At 44.1% G+C, this 18,251-nt stretch overlaps 1 protein-coding gene across 9 annotated transcripts in view; it reads right to left on the reverse strand.

Annotated features, from left to right (window-relative positions):
* Positions 1-18,251, reverse strand: part of ASAP1 (ArfGAP with SH3 domain, ankyrin repeat and PH domain 1) — a 379,170-nt gene that overhangs the window by 41,366 nt on the left and 319,553 nt on the right. For all 9 annotated transcript variants that reach the window (XM_051844826.3, XM_051844821.3, XM_089335707.1 and 6 more), the window contains 7 exons: positions 17,552-17,715; positions 14,105-14,238; positions 11,938-12,029; positions 6,009-6,195; positions 5,690-5,775; positions 4,785-4,900; positions 4,569-4,636 (listed from right to left, as the gene is read on the reverse strand). In XM_051844826.3, coding sequence (XP_051700786.1) covers positions 4,569-4,636; positions 4,785-4,900; positions 5,690-5,775; positions 6,009-6,195; positions 11,938-12,029; positions 14,105-14,238; positions 17,552-17,715 — 847 coding nt within the window. The remainder of the gene's footprint in view (positions 1-4,568; positions 4,637-4,784; positions 4,901-5,689; positions 5,776-6,008; positions 6,196-11,937; positions 12,030-14,104; positions 14,239-17,551; positions 17,716-18,251) is intronic.

An 18,251-nucleotide genomic window follows, 5' to 3' on the forward strand; every position in this document is an offset into this window, starting at 1 on the left:
CTAACTCTGCCTTTCAAATAAATACATAAATCTTAAAAAAAAAAAAAAAAGAGAGAGAGACCAATAACGCTGATAGGAAAATCTGATGGATCTAAGAAAAAAAATTATAGAATTACAGTCCTAATTAATACAGGGGAAAAGAACTCAAACCAAATTACAGCAAGTCAAATCCATAAAAAAGGAAAAATAAAATAGCAATCACTAGCTTTCTCTTCTATCTTTTGTGTACTCTGTTGATATTTGTACTTCTGTGTGTTCTCATGATGGTTTATCATTGCTTCACTTCCTTTTCTTTTTTAAATACCTTCCTTCTGCCAGGCCTCCCTGCTAGGATCTAGCATGATTCCTAGTTGGTTGTCTATCAAATCACATCTGTTTTAAACTCTTATTTTTTAAAAAAATATTTAAAATTCAGAGTTATATATTGAGAGAGCAAGCAATTTCAAGATCTTTCATCTGCTGGTTCACTCCCCAAATGGCCACAATGTCTGGATCTGGGCTGATCTGAAGCCAGGAGCCAGGAGCTTCTTCTGGGTCTCCCAGGTGGGTACAGGGGCCCAACCACTTGGGCCATCTTCTGCTGCCTTCCCAGGCATATTAGCAGTGAGCCTGATTGGAAGTGGAGCAGCCAGGGCTCGAACTGGCACCCATATGGGATGCCTCAGTGGCTTTAGCCGCTATACCACAGCACCAGCCCCCATTGCTTCACTTCTACGTAGGAGTCCTGTAAGCATTTCCTGTAGGGTCAGTACGGTGGTGATCAATTCCTTCTGTTTTTGCCTGTCACGGAAAGTTTTTTTTTTTTCATTTGTGAAGGACTGCTTAACTGTATTCTCAGCTGGAATTCTCTTTTTCCTTTCACAACCTTGAATGTTTCACCCTATTCTCTCCTGATCTGTGAGGCTTCATTTCAGAAGGGAAGGCTGCTATCAATCTAATGAGGATTTCCTCACTAGTGACTAGAGTCTTTTCTCTTGGCTGCTTTTAGAATTTTCTCTGTCTTGTTTTTGCCTTGAAAAGGATCTTTTTGTTAGATCTATTAGGGGTCCTTTGGACTTCCTGGACCTGGATGCTGACATGTTTACCAAGATTTTTTTGGGAGGATTTTCAGCAATTATTTCATTGAGTAGGTTTTCTATGCCTTTCCCCTCTCATTCCCTTCTGGAATACCCATAATTAGAATCTGGGCAGGCTTAATGGTGTCCCGTAAGCGTTGAAGGCTTTGTTCTTTTAAATTTCTGTTTTTTTTTTTTTTTTTTTTTTTTCTGTCTGACAGAGTTACTTCAAAAGACTATCTTCAAAGCTCAAAAATTCTTTCTTCTGCCTGCTCAATTCTTCTCTGGGGGCTCTCAAATGTATTTTAAATTTCGTTAATTGACTTCCTTAGTTTAAAGATTTCTGATCTTTGCTGAATTTCTCATTTGTATCATGGATAGTTTTCTTAATATCACTGAGTTGTCTGTCTGTTCATATTTCTTTGCATCTCACTAAGTTTCCTTAAAATCATTACTTTGTTTTATTTTCCTTCCAGATAAACCTTTTATTTAATGAATACAAACTTCATGCATTTCTTCAGTGCAACTTTAGGAATATAGTGATTCTTCCCACTGTGCCCACCTCTCAACCACACTTCCACCCTCTTCTTCCTCGTTCTCCTATTCCCAGTCTTATTTTATGTTAAGATCTATTTTCAATTAACTTTATGCACAGAAGATTAAGTCTACAGTAAGTAAAGAGTTCATCAATTTGTATGAAAAAAGAAGAAGAAAAACTGTTTCTCAATAGTTGAGACAAGGGCTGTTCAAAGTCATTGCATCTCATAGTTAATTTCACTTTTTTTGAGAAACTTAATTAAATTTAAAGAGGCACCCAAGAACAAAACATCTTTTGGGAGCATTTTAGACATAACTGTAGCATATGAGACATTAACAGTATCCTCCACTTAATACATTAAAAGAAAGTCTTTGGGAATAAGTTTTGTCATTAATTAAAGAAGCACCTAAGAAAACAAGCAATGGGGGTTGGTGCTATAGTGCAGCAGGTTAAAGCCCTGGCCTGAAGTGCCAGCATCCCATAAGGGCACTGGTTCTAGTCCCAGCTGCTTCTCTTCCGATCCAGCTCTCTGCTATGCCTGGGATAGCAATAGAAGATGGCCCAAGTTCATGAGCCCATGCAACTGCTTGGGAGACCCGGAGGAAGCTCCTGGCTTCAGCTCCGGCCATTGCAGCCATCTGGGGAGTGAACCAGTGGATGGAAGACCTCTCTCTCTGTATCTACCTCTGTCTATAACTCTTGCAAATAAATCTTAAAAAAAAAAAAAAAAGAAAAACAAGCAATGGAGTTGGACACTCTGGCCTAACTAAAATTATGAGACATAAGTATATCCTCTACTTAACACACTTAAAAACAAGTTTTACTGCTAACTCTCCTAATACAACTCTTTGAGGGCACAGGTGCACAGTGAATTTTGTTGTTAATTTAATAATTAACACTTATGTACGACCTCAGTGATCACCCAGGGCTCTTGACATGAGCTACTAGGCTATGGAAGCCTTTTGAATCCACAAATTCCTTCACTATTTAGTCAAGGCCATCAGCAAAGTGGAAGTGCTCTCCTCCCTTCAAAGAAAAATACATCCTTCTTTGATGACCACACTTCTTTCCATTGAGGTCTCACCCACAGAGGTCCTTAATGTAGGACACTTTTTGCCCATTGCCTTTCCATGCCTGAAATTACTCTTGTGGGCTTTTCAGCCAGACCAGAATGTCTTAAGGGCTGATTCTGAGGTCAGAGTGCTACTTAAAACGACTGTCATTCTATGAATCTGTTGTGTGGACTGCTTCCCATGTTGGAGCCTTCACTCCTTTTTAATTCTATGATTATTACTGAACACTTAATCCTACCCATATGATCACTTCAACACTTAAATTATCCACCAGCTTAAGAAGATTTGAGGTCCCATGGCAAATTTTTAAACTGTACCCTTAAAAGTAAGTCTGTAGGAATGTAAAACCATTATTTTGAATTTTTGTCATATAATTTGTTGATTTCCATTTCTTTGTGGTCTGTTGCCAGAGTTATTTTGTTCCTTTGGAGGCATCGTGTTACTTTGTGTTTTTTATGATTTTGTGCCCCTACGTTGGTTTTTGTGCATCTGGTGGGTTAATTACTTTTTTTTTTTTTTTTAATTTCTTCACAGGCAGAGTGGACAGTGAGAGAGAGAGAGAAAGGTCTTCCTTTGCCGTTGGTTCACCCTCCAATGGCCGCCGCGGCCGGCACACTGCGGCCGGCGCACTGCACTGATCGATGGCAGGAGCCAGGTACTTATCCTGGTCTCCCATGGGGTGCAGGGCCCAAGCACTTGGGCCATCCTCCACTGCACTCCCTGGCCACAGCAGAGAGCTGGCCTGGAAGAGGGGTAACAGGGACAGAATCCGGTGCCCCGACTGGGACTAGAACCCGGTATGCCGGCGCCACAAGGTGGAGGATTAGCCTAGTGAGCCGCAGCGCCGGCCGGGTTAATTACTTTTACCAGTTGCACAGGGTGGCTTTCACAGTAAAAGACTTTCTGCTGGCAACGTGTTCTAGGATGTTGTTTGGAAAGGATAGATTGGCTCTGGCTCCAGGTGTGCACTCTCTTGTAATGACCATGCAGCTTCTTCACCTGTAATCAACGTTGACATTGTCTGCAGGTATCTCAGTGCCGTAGGCTGCAGCGGTTGTGGGCTGCACCGCTAGTAGGGAGGAGGCTCCCTTAGGTAGGGCAGGGTCAGTGGTGGCTCTGTATGCAGTTCACCTGGCTGTGGGTATGGGTTTCTGCAGGTAATCTGAGTGTGGAGACATTCTTGTGGGCCCAGGTGAATTGTGTCACAGCATGCCTAGTAGCAGGGTGGAATTGCAGAGGGGTCTATCAGTGTCTAATGACCACCATGTTGTGCCCAGGTAGGGTGCCTGCCAGTTTTTAAGGGCTGCACAGGTAACATCAGCTAAGCCTCTGCTTTTCAAGGTACCAGTGGGCTGCTCAACTGTGTTCTGGGGCCATAGGAAGATGGGTGGGGCTGCCTAGCTGTCTCCTGGGGGCCTTGGTGGGCTGAGCCACTCTGGAAAGGCTACTCAGCTGTGGGTAGGTGGATGGGTAGGGCCTCATCTGTTCTGTGGGTCTCTGTGAGCTCAGCTGCTCTCAGTGTTTAACAATTCAAAAGCCATCACACTCCGAGCTTTACTTGGTCCACTTTTGGAAATGGCTTCCTGAATAATTCTTCCTCATGGTTAAGCTGCAGAGAAAGCCTAATGGTCTGGCAAGTAAAAAGCAGACCTCAGTCCACACGCCTGTCTGGTAATAATACCTCTCAAATGTCTTGCAGCTCCCATGCCACAGCTGCACTCAGAAGACATGCGGATGACAAATTTACCCTTTTACCACTCTTTCCAACGGAATCTAGTACTCGCCAGCTTTAGCCAATGCTACAAAAAAATGAATCTGCTGCTTTTATCTCTAATTCCAGTTTGCAGAAGACATTTTAAGGCAGCTGGCGTACAAGAAAGCTCCCATTCCAATTCTGCTTACCAGATCTTCGCACTGGGTAGCTTTTAGTCTCTTTGCTATGTCCAAGGCAGTTTCTCCAGCCTGGTTCACTGGAATAGGGGAAAAATAAACTTGTATAACTATCTAGGACACATCTTAAAAAGGCAAGGAACAATAACCAAAATATAAGCAAATCTGTCTTGGCGGAACAAACGCTCTTACTGGGGTCGCTGAGAGACCACACGGCCACATTCTTACCGATGTCCATGGTGGGCTTGCTCCTGAGAAGCAGCTTCAGACACTCAGGTTTACCATAGAGACTACAGTAGTGGAGGACTGTGTTCCCCAGGGCCGTCTGCTTGTCCAGGTTCCCACTGAGAAAATCACATTATTAGGAAAATATGTCTCTATTATAACTTATACCTAAAGATTACTGCCTTCTCTGCTTATCCATGAGGCGTACAGGGTAGTTCAAAAAGTTCCTGGAAAATGTGTAAGCAGGATTCTTAGACAGTTACCCCATGTGGCTTGTGTCCACAAAACACTCTTCACAGGTAGGTTCAAAGCCCCTCACTATTTTCATCATTCTCTTGTGGACAAGCTCCAGTTCTTCCTTCTAATCTGTTGTTTATAGAACTGCCCAATACAGAATTTAGCAAGTGCAAACCTTCTGTGTTCAGTATTATTTTCCTATCAGTGTGTCCTGAATTTGAATTAACTATTGATCTAGTCACACACAGTCTTATATTGAGCTTATGAACAATAAAAGCTCTCAAGCCTGGTTGACTGTGCTGTCATCTTTTTCAAACTCTGCTAGGGCAGCAGGTTTTTTGGACACAGAGACAAGATTTTACATTTATCAAGGCCAAGGATTGGAAACTGCAGCTTGTGTGCCGTATCTGGCTTGCCACTTGTTTTTGTAAATAAAGTTTTATTGGAACACAGCCACTCTCTCATATACCTATTGCCTATGGTGTTTCACACTGTACTGGTGAAGTGACGAGCTGTGATAGAGACCTCAAGGTCTGCAAAGCCTAAAATCTTCACTATGTGGCTTCTTATAGAAAAAGCTTGCCGACTCCTGATTCGGTCACTCCAGAACTGGTTTATGTTAAATTATGAAGAACATTCAAATAATTCAATAGAGAATACAAAAATCATACCAGTTTTGTACAAGAAAGTCAACTAAATGGAGAGATGTCTGGTCGGCAGTTCGGACTGCAAGATGAAGGGCTGTCTCTCCAAGTTCCTAAAACGGAAGGGTAAATAGAAATAGGATGATCACAGGCTGTCTGCCTCAACAGCTTCATTTATTTCCATTGCCTCCTAGTAATTATAATGAGCACCCCTTCACACTCTCAAATTCACTTTAGATATGGTTACCTAATGTATAAGAATCTCATTAAATGACATTAGAATCAGTAACCTTTTAAACTGATGTTTGGTGGTGATATTTTGTCCCATAACTTAGTGAGGCCTGACCTGTCCTGATTCCAGGAGTGGCTCCACGAGCTCCACTCCTTCTGCATAGACTTGAATTAGTGCAAGTAAATCCCTGGATTTGACAGCCTCAAGCAGTTCATTCAGTTTCGCTGCTGCTGATGAGCAGGTCTTCCTTGAAAACCTGTGATCCACATATTTTGCAGTGATATATTCCTTACGAACAGTCCTAAAACAAAACAAAACAAAAAACTTTCATTTTCCAAGAGCTTAAGGCAGGTTTAAATTTTTCTGACAAAAAATTTGCCTTTGAGAAGTGTTATTTTACATAAGACACTTCTTCAAGCACACTGGGTTTTACTCCAAGTTATTCTAATACACAGAATAAAGAAACTCATTTATTTACTAGTATCTGCAGGTATTAACTGTGCAGTTACAAAGCTAGTGGGCAAATGCATGGATCATAGCAGATTTCTTTCCTGCCGTGACCAGTAGCTTGAGAAATCTGATATTTACTGATACTTCAAACTCGGACATATGTAAGCATATAAATAAATGAAAATTTTTTTTTTTTTTTTGGACAGGCAGAGTGGACAGTGAGAGAGAGAGACAGAGAGAAAGGTCTTCCTTTGCCGTTGGTTCACCCTCCAATGGCCGCCGCAGCCGGCGCGCTGCGGCCGGCGCACCGCGCCGATCCGGTGGCAGGAGCCAGGAGCCAGGTGCTTTTTCCTGGTCTCCCATGGGGTGCAGGGCCCAAGCACCTGGGCCATCCTCCACTGCACTCCCGGGCCACAGCAGAGGGCTGGCCTGGAAGAGGGGCAACCGGGACAGAATCCGGCGCCCCGACCGGGACTAGAACCTGGTGTGCCGGCGCCGCTAGGCGGAGGATTAGCCTAGTGAGCTGCGGCGCCGGCCAAGAAATGAATTTTTTAAAGTTCAACGATTCACTACGTTTTCCCAAGCTTCCTGAAAAGGATTTTAGTCATCAGACTTGATTCCCTCTTTTATAGGTTGCCACTAAAGCAACTTCCACAGGCCAAGCTGTGAGCTCCAAAAGGGTCAAGACAAGCTGTCTTGCGGGCAGAGGTTTCTGTCTGGGAGGAGAGAGAGCTTTGCAGATGACACGCCCCAAGCATGAGCACACGTGGTGCATTTCCTCTCCTCTTGAGGAAACACCTCCACTTGGATCCAAGTGGCACTGGAGGAATGGAGCTCACCTCCCAGCTGCACGGGTGAGCGTATGACCTTAGTCCAATGGCTACCTGTGCTGCCTGTGGGGAAAGACTGAAATGCAAGCTGGCTCAGTGGAAAGGAGAGACAAGACACAGGGACAGAGACCTAGGGTCTACTTGACACTATTTGACTGGATCTAACTGCCTGAACCCACCCTCTGATGTTCCCAGTTACATGATCCAATTAATAAAAAGACAGTAAATGAATTTTGGGTTCCAATCCTAGTGCTAAGTACTTAATCTTCATGAGCTTCACTTTTTTTCATCTAAAAATGGAGATGACTCATTGGTTTATCTTTGACTGCAGAACGCATAGCACCAAAATGATGCTTTCGTCTTCCCAGGAGGGCTGTAACTCAAAGGATGCAAAATTTCTTGCTCAGAGACAGCTGTTCCACCTGTAGTAGCTATTGTTTCCTATATCCTGTAACCAGGCAACATCATTTAAAATTGTGTGCTAATGCCCTTGTCTTTCATTCTGGGGTGGCAGGAAAGAGAAATGAGCTGGTTGATGACAGCACATACCTTTGGTCTTTCCCAGCTCTGGCCTGTGACTTGCTGATTCTGCCAAGTACCAAAACCCTTACACTCGTGGGTGTTCTTTACACTTAGGTCAGTCCTTTTAGGATGGCTATGGTCTTACAAATTATAAGACTTCGAGACAGCTGGAAGGATGGCCTGAGGCTGGCTTGTGAGTCTCCTGTTGCCTGGGACTTATACAAAGTAGGAATGGCAGTACTGTGTGATGGACGGAGAATCAGATGGCTTGATTCAAGGCTGGTAACACTTGCTATGTGACCCTGGGTAAATCAAGTTCTCAATGCACCTCAGTTTCCTCACCTGTAACACATCAGTAATCACACTTGCCTCATTACTACCTTCCAGGAAAGCCAGAGCAAAGGCAAGAACAAAGAGTGATGCACGCGTTAGGTGTGTGGTTGAAAGCTCCCTTCCTATTGTGATCCAAGCAGACAGAAGCAGGATGTAAAGCTGTGGGGAGGCAGATCTCTCCAGGCTGTAAGCTGAGTTTCAGAAAGTCTGCAGGTGGCTTCCTGCTACTGTGAGTGCAGAGGGCACTCAGGTGTCACACAATCATCTAAGTCCTCTTGAGTCTTCAGCTCTGGCCACAGGAAGTGTATGAGCTCTTACGAGGCAAGATATATTCAAATATTTCTGTGCATTCAGCCCGTTATCCCCTGGCAACGAAAGACTTTCTGACACTGGGGCAATGAGGAGGATGGAAAATAGATTTGTCTGAAAATCTGGGCACCAGCATTCTAGTTTTGTGCACGATAAAGACAACTTTCTGCCTGTCCCCTTTACTCTGACCAACCTCACCTGGCCAAATAAGAGAGTAATAGTAATACAGATAGTCCTGACTTAACAATGGTTCACCTTAGGATTTTTCAACTTTATGATGGCGTGAAAGCAGTATGCACTTGACAGGCACTGTATTCTGATTTTTTTTTTTTATCATTTTAAAGGCTAGCCATGGGGGTTCAATAACCCCTGTGATGTGGGGTGGCCACAGCAGCGGCCTCAGCTCCCAGGCAGCCCTGTGATCATGAGGTAGAACAAACGTAAGCCCCTCAGAAGCCAAGGAACCCCTGTAACAGTAAGTGATTTTGCAGCACTGACTATACACCTCGTACTGCCTCTGAGCACTGTATGTCCCTCAGTCCTCACCACAACCCTATGAGGTAAACACACCTCCCAGATAAAGAAATGGAGGCACAGACAGTTGAAGCTACTTGCCCAAGATCACTCAGTTTAGGAAGTGGCAGAGCTGGGATCTGATCTTCAGCAGCCTGGCTCCAAAATCTGTGACCTTTAACCACATCACTACAGATGCTAGAGAATCACAAAGACTGTGAAGGGGAGAGCCCTACACAGGTCTGGTGCCTCTACAGGGCCACAGAGCTGACAGTGGCAGGTTTGTTTTTTTTTTTCCCATGAGAAGGAACAGGAAATAAAAATCCACATGGTTGTAAAACTCATCCTAAATCGATGTCTTCAAGATTTAGGTCACATAAACTTTTTTTTTCTCCCAAAGAAACCATTTATTTAATCAGTACAAATTGCACAAGTACAACTTTAGAAATACAGTGATTCTTCCCATCATACCTGCCCTCTCACCCTAACACGTAAACATTTTTAAAAAGCTGGTGTGGGCAAGATGGCAGTGTGTGTGCACTGATTTCCACCACACGCTGGTGATACAACTTCAGACTTTATTTGTTTACGGTAGTTTTATGGTTAGAACTTCTAAGAAGTCTTACTTCTCAGTACAGCTTTTGCACATTAGTGTGAAAAAGACATCAAAGCTGTTTTTGTGGTAGGATGATACTTGGACACGGTGTGGACAAAACAACCTGTCAAGTATGGCTGCCCAGGTCAGGTCAGGGCGTTATCCATGCCTGAAATTCCCAACTCTTCTTGTGTGATGCTTCCCACAACTGTGACTAAACAAAGAGCTGTTTAACTTCTTAGCTGTGTCTACCTCCAAGTCTCCAGACTCTAGAGAGCAGGGAGGGTTCCCAAGGAGCTTCCTTCGCTGTTTCCCAGCTTGAAACACAACATAAGGCACAGAGTGGGATACAGTAAGCATTCGCTGCATTCAGGAAAAGACAATGGCAAAGAGCCTCTGGAAGACTTCGTCTCCTAATTTCAGAGCGAAAAAACCTGTTCATTCAATGTGCCCTGTGATCATTTCAGTACTTTGCAAATCTGATGCCCTAATAAAGAACCAAGGAAGGGCTAGCAAAATACTCAGGCTTGTGTCTGCCTTGCAGCCTGCCTATTCACCATGCCTCCCCTGACCACCCTACTTGAACTCATCTTTTCCATTCACCTGCAGCACTAAAAAAGTATGAACATAAACCAAAGTGATGTGTGATGTGGCACACTGGGTTAAGGCATCATCTGCAGTGCCAGCATCCCACATGGGCTCCTGTTCTAGTCCCTGCTGCTCCACTTCCAATCCAGTTCCCTGCTAATGAGCCTGGGAAAGCAGTGGAAAATGGCCCAAGTCCCCAGGTGGGAGACCTGGAAGAAGCTCCTTCCTCCTGGTTTCAGCCTGGCCCACCTAGGTCATTTCATCAATTTGGGGATTCCAGTGGATGAAAGATCTGTCTTTCCTTCTTTCTGTATCTCTGTCTTTCAAATAAAAACAAAAACAGGTTTTTTGAATAGAGTAATAGATTCACATGGCTCAAAAACAAAGAAGTGGTATGAAAAAGTATTTACTCTCCTACTCCCATAGCAGAATAAGCATTTTTATTAGTTTCCCCTTTTTTTTATTAGCCCCTTGCCAGTGTTTCTTCAGTGCTTTTTACTATCCAAATTTATTTATTTCTGAATCCAGGTAGTGAGAGTTCAAAGGTGAGAGCTTTATCAACAAATTTAGCAAAAATTCAGCTCCTGAGTTTGGACGGTGAATCTGGATATAGAGGGATATATTTAATTTCCCCTCACAGCCCATTATCCCTTCCTGTCCCCAAAGGCAATCTTTTTTTTTTAACTTTTATTTAGTAGATATAAATTTCCAAAGTACAGTTTATGGATTATAATGGCTTTTTCCCCCCATAACTTCCCTCCCACCTGCAGCCCTCCCATCTCCCACTCCCTCTCCCATTCCATTCACATCAAGATTCATTTTCAATTCTCTTTATATACAGAAGATCAGTTTAGTATTTATTAAGTAAGGATTTCATCAGTTAGGCACTCTATTGTGTACAGTGCTCTGTCCTTGCTTCTTATATTTAACAATAATCCCAGAGATCCGTCTCATTCAGAACACGGGAAACATCATTCTTTGTCACATCTGCAGTGTTCTGTGACCTCACCACAGAAGACTCAGTCAGGTGTCTACAGATACACCTGCTGCATTCCTAATCTTTTCCTATTACAAAATAGGAATAAATGCCCAGAACTGGGACTGCCGAGTCAAAGGTACATACATTTACAATTTTGGTAAGTATGGTGAATTTGTTTGTCTAGTGTACTATTTTGTATGCCTACTGGCATCACATGAAGCAGAATGTCTGTTTCTCCAGTCTTGCTGAGTGGGCTGCTCAGCATCTGGATTTCTGCCAAACTCACAGGAGTCTCGCATTGTCTGTGTGTATCTGTTATTGATCACAACATAAATCTGGAGATGATTGGTCTCATGAAGATCTATGCTTCACAGAGCAGGTGCTCAGTGGCAACAACCCTGGGGAAGGTGCCGGTGAAAACACTTACGCATCCCAGAAACATATGTTGACAAACTTTCCTTTGCTCTGCTTCTCTCTGATAATGAGGCTTGCAACAAAAAGACGTTTTGGAGAGTGTAAAACAACTACAGAAGGGTAAGGTATCTCTGGTATTAGAAATATTTACATATGGGGACAGTGCTGTGGCGCAGTGGGTTAACGCCCTGGCCTGAGGCGCCGGCATCCCATATGGGTGCCGGTTCGAGACCCGGCTGCTCTACTTCCCATCCAGCTCTCTGCTATGGCCTGGGAAGCAGTAGAAGATGGCCCAAGCCCTTAGGCCCCTGCACCCATGTGGGAGACCCAGAAGAAACTCCTGGCTTCAGATCAGCGCAGTTCCGGCCATTGTGGCAAATTGGGGAGTGAACCATCGGATGGAAGACCTCTCTCTCTCTCTCTCTCTGCCTCTCCTTCTCTCTCTGTGTAACTCTGACTTTCAAATAAATAAATAAATCTTAAAAAAAAAAACAACAAAGAAATACTTACATATCACTGGAAGGGGTGGGTTTAGGTGAGGGACTGGGTAAATTTGCTTCCATAATATCATTAAAACTATTGTTCCCCACATTCTTGGCCAGCTGTAACATAAACAGAACACAGTATAGCAAACTTTACTACTAGTTAAAAGTTTCCTTATTAGTTGAGATTTCTGAATTATGTGTTTTTTCACTCATTTGACTCAAAATACAAACCACCCATCCACTTGGTCGACTTAAACTCACTCACTGAGCACTGAGCACTCAACTTTGAGTGCTGGATGTACGGAGATGAGTAAACCTTCTCCTTTCCCCACGGGTGCCCACAGGCTAGTGGGGCTTCTGATAAGAAAATTCAATGTCTACAAATACGGGGCAGGGGTGCCTTCCAAAAGTTCACTGAAAATGTCCATCATGAAAAAACTATGCGTGGGTTTCAAACATTTTTTGCACCAAAATAGACTTATCTTTAATGCTCATCTCCCACAAACTTTTTGAAGTGCCAGCATAGGACAGGATCCGATCCTACACACATACAACCTATCTGAGACTAGAGCAGCTTCAGGTGTGAGTTTATGTTAAACTTTCAATGAACAGCAATTGTTTTCCTACCACGTACCCTTTTTACATCGAACTGTGGACGGAAAAGAAAGACCACTTTTGGGGGACAATCTTGAGTTTACTGCACGACAAGTGCTTAGGATTTGGACTTTTCCTATTTGTAGTTGTCAAAGTGGTTTTCATTAATACAAGTCAAGGAGACAGAATGATGGTGCTTCTGTACTATAAGAGAATTGCATTGCATTATTAGGTTGGAGCCTTGTCTCTATAATCCCAAAGTGATCGGGGTAGCATGATAATCTCCTACTTCCTAAATGAAAAGGTGCTTCTAACATAAGACAGATCATCACTGCTTAACAGATGTCCAGAAAGCAAGGACTGTTGGCAGGGTGTTTCACTGCCTGGACTTCTGGTACCTCTTTCCAGATGAGGCTACTGATAAGCTTGGTCTTCAGATTTTTTTTTTTTTTAATTTTTTTTTGGACAGGCAGAGTTAGACAGTGAGAGAGAGAGAGACAGAGAGAAAGGTCTTCCTTCTGTTGGTTCACCCCTCAAATGGCCACCATGGCCGGCGTGCTGCGCCGATCCAAAGCCAGGAGCCAGTTGCTTCCTCCTGGTCTCCCATGCGGGTGCAGGGCCCAAGGACTTGGGTCATCCTCCACTGTCTTCCTGGGCCACAGCAGAGAGCTGGACTGGAAGAGGAGCAACCGGGACAGAACTGGCACCCCAACTGGGACTAGAACCCAACCAGCACTAGAACCTGGAATGCCGGCGCCACAGGCGGAGGATTAGCCTAGTGAGCTGCGGCGCCGGCCCAGATTTTTTTAACCTCAAGATTTACCCAAGTTCTATGCAAGGGAGAGCCTTCTGTCTCAGGAATCCCATTTTTCTTAAAAAAATTCACTATTAGTTAAAAAACTCTCTTTTGTAGTGCCCTAGCGTTAAGATTACACAAGACAGGGCTCAGGATCACAAAGCGTCTTTTTTTTTCCTGTGTTACTGTGATCAATTTAACTCCAAATTTGGGTGAATCCTGATGCAAAGGGGTGGGAGTTAAAGAAAAACAAGCTGAAGTGTTTATGACCCTTTTCTGTATTACAGAACTAAGTACGGTAACATCACACAATGTTTTCCCTTACTACCTGAAGAAGCTGGAAGCCAGGGAGTAATTGGCTTTACAATAGCAGTTAACTAGTTCATGGTACTCTCACAAACCTGCAAACAGTAAAAATCAAGCTGAGAGAAACTTGAGTCATTTTTAAAATAACAAACCACTAGGTAATGTGAACGTGTGAGTTTAACCGCTATGACAGAAAGTCATATGAAAACGGACTTCCTGTGAAAAAACATAGCTTTGAGGAAGCCCATCCCAAAAGAGCCAGTTTCATTGAGCTAATTATAGCAATAGGTGATTCACCATTTTTCCAAAGAGGAAAATGAAATACTTAAATTAACATTATATACTATAGAAGCTACTTTTAAATATCCACGTAAATTCCTAAGACTCAAGAGTTAGAACTCTTGCAGAGACAAAAACAAAGAAGCAGTATGCTAAATTTTCTCATGACAATAAACATAAAGGTTTTTTTTTCCCCGAAGTACAGTTCATTACTTACCAAGAGTTCAGAAGTTCCTAATTTGTCTAGCTCCAAAGACTGAATGCGAGAAATGTGAACCCCCATTTCTCTATGGATGCCGGAACATTCTATACAGGTCAAAATACCCAAGTTGGTTGAAAGCCAGGTGGGTTCTGTGGAAACATTTTGAAGACAATGGAATAAAATATCTAATTTTAGTGTGCCAACTACAGAGGAAGTTAAGACAATAGCAAAAGTTGTTAGGAACTATTTCTAGGTGCATGTGTGTTGGGTGGGTGATTTGGGATGTCCATATCCCACATTAGAGAGCCTGGGTTTGAACCACGGCTTTCCTCCTTTTATTTATTTATTTATTTAAATGTATTTCATAAATACAACTTTAGGAACGTAGTTATTCTTCCCACTGTACCCGCCCTCCCACCCATACTCTCACCCCTCTTCCACTTCCCTCTCCTGTTTCCAGTCTTGTTTATCACTAAGATCTATTTTCATTTAACTTTATGCACAGAAGATAAACTCTATTCTTGTTAAAGAGTTCAGCACTTGGTATGAGAGAAAAAGAGAGAGAGAGAAAGGAAAAAAATCAAAACAAACAAACAAAAAAACCTAAAAACAAAAAACGTAAAACAAAACAAAACAGAACAAAAGCTGTTCTTCAACAGTCCAGACATGGGGTTGTTCAAAGTCATTGTATCTCGATGGTAATTTCACTTTTTTTTTTTAAAAACTTAGTTACTTTTAAAGTGGAACCCAAGAATGGTATATCTTTTGCAAGCACTTAGAAATAACTATAATTTGTGTGTGACATCAGAATACCCTCCACTGAATACACTAAAACAACAATTTTTTGAGAACAAGTTTTACTATTAAGTTTCATAATACAACTGTTTCAGCAGAGATGAAGTTAGTGCATGCGAAGTTAGTGCAGTGACTCTTGTCGTTTATTTAACAATTAACATCATATGTATGATGTCAGTGATCACCCAAAGATCTTTTGTTGTTGTTGTTTTAAAGATTTATTTATTTATTTGAAAGTCAGAGTTACACAGAGAGAGAAGGAGAGGCAGAGAGAGAGAGGTCTTCCATCTGCTGGTTCATTCCCCAATTGGCCATAACGGCTGGAGCTGTGCTGATCTGAAGCCAGGAGCCCGGCGGCCCCTCTGGGTCTTCCACGTGGGTGCAGGGGCCCAAGGACTTGAGCCATCTTCTACTGCTTTCCTAGGCCACTGCAGAGAGCTAGATCGGAAGTGGAGCAGCCAGGACTTGAACCGGTGCCCATATGGGATGCTGGCACTGTAGGCAGCAGCTTTACCCGCTATGCCGCAGTGCCGGCCCCCACCCAAAGCACTTGACAAGAGCTCCAGCTCTACTCCTGTTTCCAGCTTCCTGCTAATCGACGCCAGGCTGATGGCTCCAGTTAGGTCCCTGCTGCCCACGGAGGAGGCCTGGATCGAGTTCCTGGCTGCTTTTCTACTTGGCCCAAGCTCCAGCCACGGACATCCGGGGAATGAACCAGCAGGTGGGAGATCTCCACCTGCTTCAGTCTCTCTCTGCCTATCAACAAAAATAAATAAAAATTTAAAAAATTATTTTAAGACAAAGACTTCCGTGGAACGAACAGATGCCTGTGGTTTAGTCTAAGGATATTATAAGTTTCCCTTTGTAATGAACTGAAAACAAAACCAAGTGTTCTATCCTTGTGAAAACATGACAGACTCTTCTTGAGAGATGCTATGCAGCATCCAGCCACAGGCCTTGGGGGGGGGGGTCCCTCACCGCCACCACCAACTCTGACCGTGACAGACTGAGGTCTGTTAGGTACTGCTCACAGGGACGGGGCTCGGTGGCTATCATTAACCTCCTAGTTACACTGTGCATTAACCTATCACTCTTGGTTGTGGCTTTTCCATAAGCATGTCTCAGAAGTAAGGCAGCTGTAGAACTGAACACTAAATGTTTCTCTCAGGGACATGAAGGTTTTCCTGTTATCCCCGAGGGTTCTGGAACAGTGGGGAGGGTTATTTCTAGTTTACCAAAATCTTCAGTGTTCTCTGTGCCAGGCTTCTTTCTGATTGGTCACTACCTGAGGCCCTGCTACTCCTGTTCATTTCCTCATACCATGTGGGTCACTGCCACACATGTACATGAAAATGACAAAAAATGGAGACTTCTTTCTGAGACGCTTATGGTGTCATGTGGAGCAAAGCCCAGTTTCACAAGTAAAACAATAAAGGGCATCACAACGCTTAAGAACGACGGGTTTGCATTTCCCTGGTTCTGACTGCTGCAAACTGTGTGGCCTTATGCAAGTCATTCAACAGCCTCTATGAGTTGTGGCCTCCTCATCTGCATAATGGCGGGGCGGGGGTAACACGAGTTGTCGCTCCCCATCTTCGTGGAGGAACGACACAGGACCCTGCGCTGTTCTTTCGTCTGCTCGGCCCTCCCCAGGTTTGCTGCTGGTTCTTCCCGGGTTGGCTACTATCCCTTCCACCTCCGTGGAAGGGCGGTTCCCCCTGCCACTTTCCCCACTTCCGCGGGGGAGCGGCACACCGCCGGCCGGCTCTCTCAGGGGCTGCACAGGTGTTCCCCTTAGATGTTCCTGGTGCATGTTGTCTCTCTCCTCCTTTATAGTCCTCTTCCACCAATCCCAACTCTGCTATCCACACGCCGAGTACGCTGCTCTCCTCCAATCAGGAGCAGGTCCTACAGTTTATTGGTTGAACTGGAGGCAGCTGTGTAGAAGCTGTTTCCCTTCTCAGCGCCATATTGTGGGAAAGCAGATGCATAGAATAAGTCTTAATTCCAGTAACTTAGTCTAGTCCGAGTTGCTCCCAGTTGCTCCCCACAACGAGTGTCCTACTTTGTGAAAATTCAGGACAATAATCTAAGTCAAACAGCACACGGTGTAAACACTCAGTAACTGTTAGCTATGGCCAAGAGCTAGGTAACAACGTGCCACTTGAACAAGAGGGCTGTGAGGAGGTAACGTCAGTGTGGTTTAGCGTGGGGAGGGGCTCCCTGACCGGGAAGGACTGACTTCATACACACTACATCAGTCAGTCCTCATGAGAGGCTTATTATCCCATTTTTAGTGTGAGGACACTGCAGATCACAGTAGTTAAAGGATCTGGCGTGGTCCAGGCTTTGAGCAGCAAACCTGGGATTCAAAAGAGTAGCAGACTCCATGCCCTGTGCTCTTTAAGGTCTATGGCGTTTATTTAACTGAATCTTCCAGGAAAGGGACCACTTTGGAGGTGACCATTTAGGAGAGCAGGTGGAAGGTCTCCAGGTGAGGGAAGAAGCCTAGGGAAGAACAGCTCAGCAGTGGGAATATTCACGTGGGAGTACGTTCTGTGTGTAAGCACATCCACGGAAGATAAGGTTTTACATAACTGGCTCATTTTATATCCTACAGGAAGAGAAGGATGTTTCACAAGCCCGATGCAGTAAGGGGACAAATACCTGAAGAGCCACAGTCGCAGCAGACATCATTCCCAGGAATCCGCTGCACATCCTCGATAATGGCCTTGGTCAGGTCCTCCAAGCTGTTCTCTCCTGTGCTCTGCTCTCCACGGAAGGCCATGGTTAGGGCCTCTTCCTTGCTATTTGTCAATACTGATACCCACCTGTGGCCAAAATACAACGAGAAGGAGGCCTTTAGGAGAGCGTGAGAGAGCTGTGGCTTTCACCCTCCACTCCACTTTCATCAGAACTTACTGAAGAGAGCTCTTCCTCAACCAACGAGCAATCAGGTGAGGAGAAATGAAGGAAATTAAAGCCAAAGGAAGAGAGCTGAGAATGGAAATCAGTGTGTGAGAGAAAGTGAGACAGAAGAGAGAAGTAAACCATCAGTGCGACTGAGGCCTTGTGTGAATACACGAGGTGCATGCGTTTCCACGTGGACAGGACAAATGAGAGGCAGAATAAAGGGTCCAGTGTGGGCCCAGCCCAAGGTGAGGATGAGAAATGGAAGGGAGGCAGGGCGGAGAGCTGTTCTCTGGAAGTCCCCATCAGTGAGGGGACTTGAAAGAGAAAGGAGGAGATATTTCATCTGCAGTCATAGCATTTCTGCTGTGGAAAAGCATGTCAACATGGAAACATGTTGATGTTCATAAAATGAAGGGCACAGGCTGCTTGATCCCAGATGCGGCAGGGCCACCGT

Source organism: Oryctolagus cuniculus, chromosome 6 (genome assembly GCF_051225735.1).
Source record: "Oryctolagus cuniculus isolate XC-2025 breed Fujian yellow rabbit chromosome 6, ASM5122573v1, whole genome shotgun sequence".
NCBI classification, from domain to species: Eukaryota; Metazoa; Chordata; class Mammalia; order Lagomorpha; family Leporidae; genus Oryctolagus; species Oryctolagus cuniculus.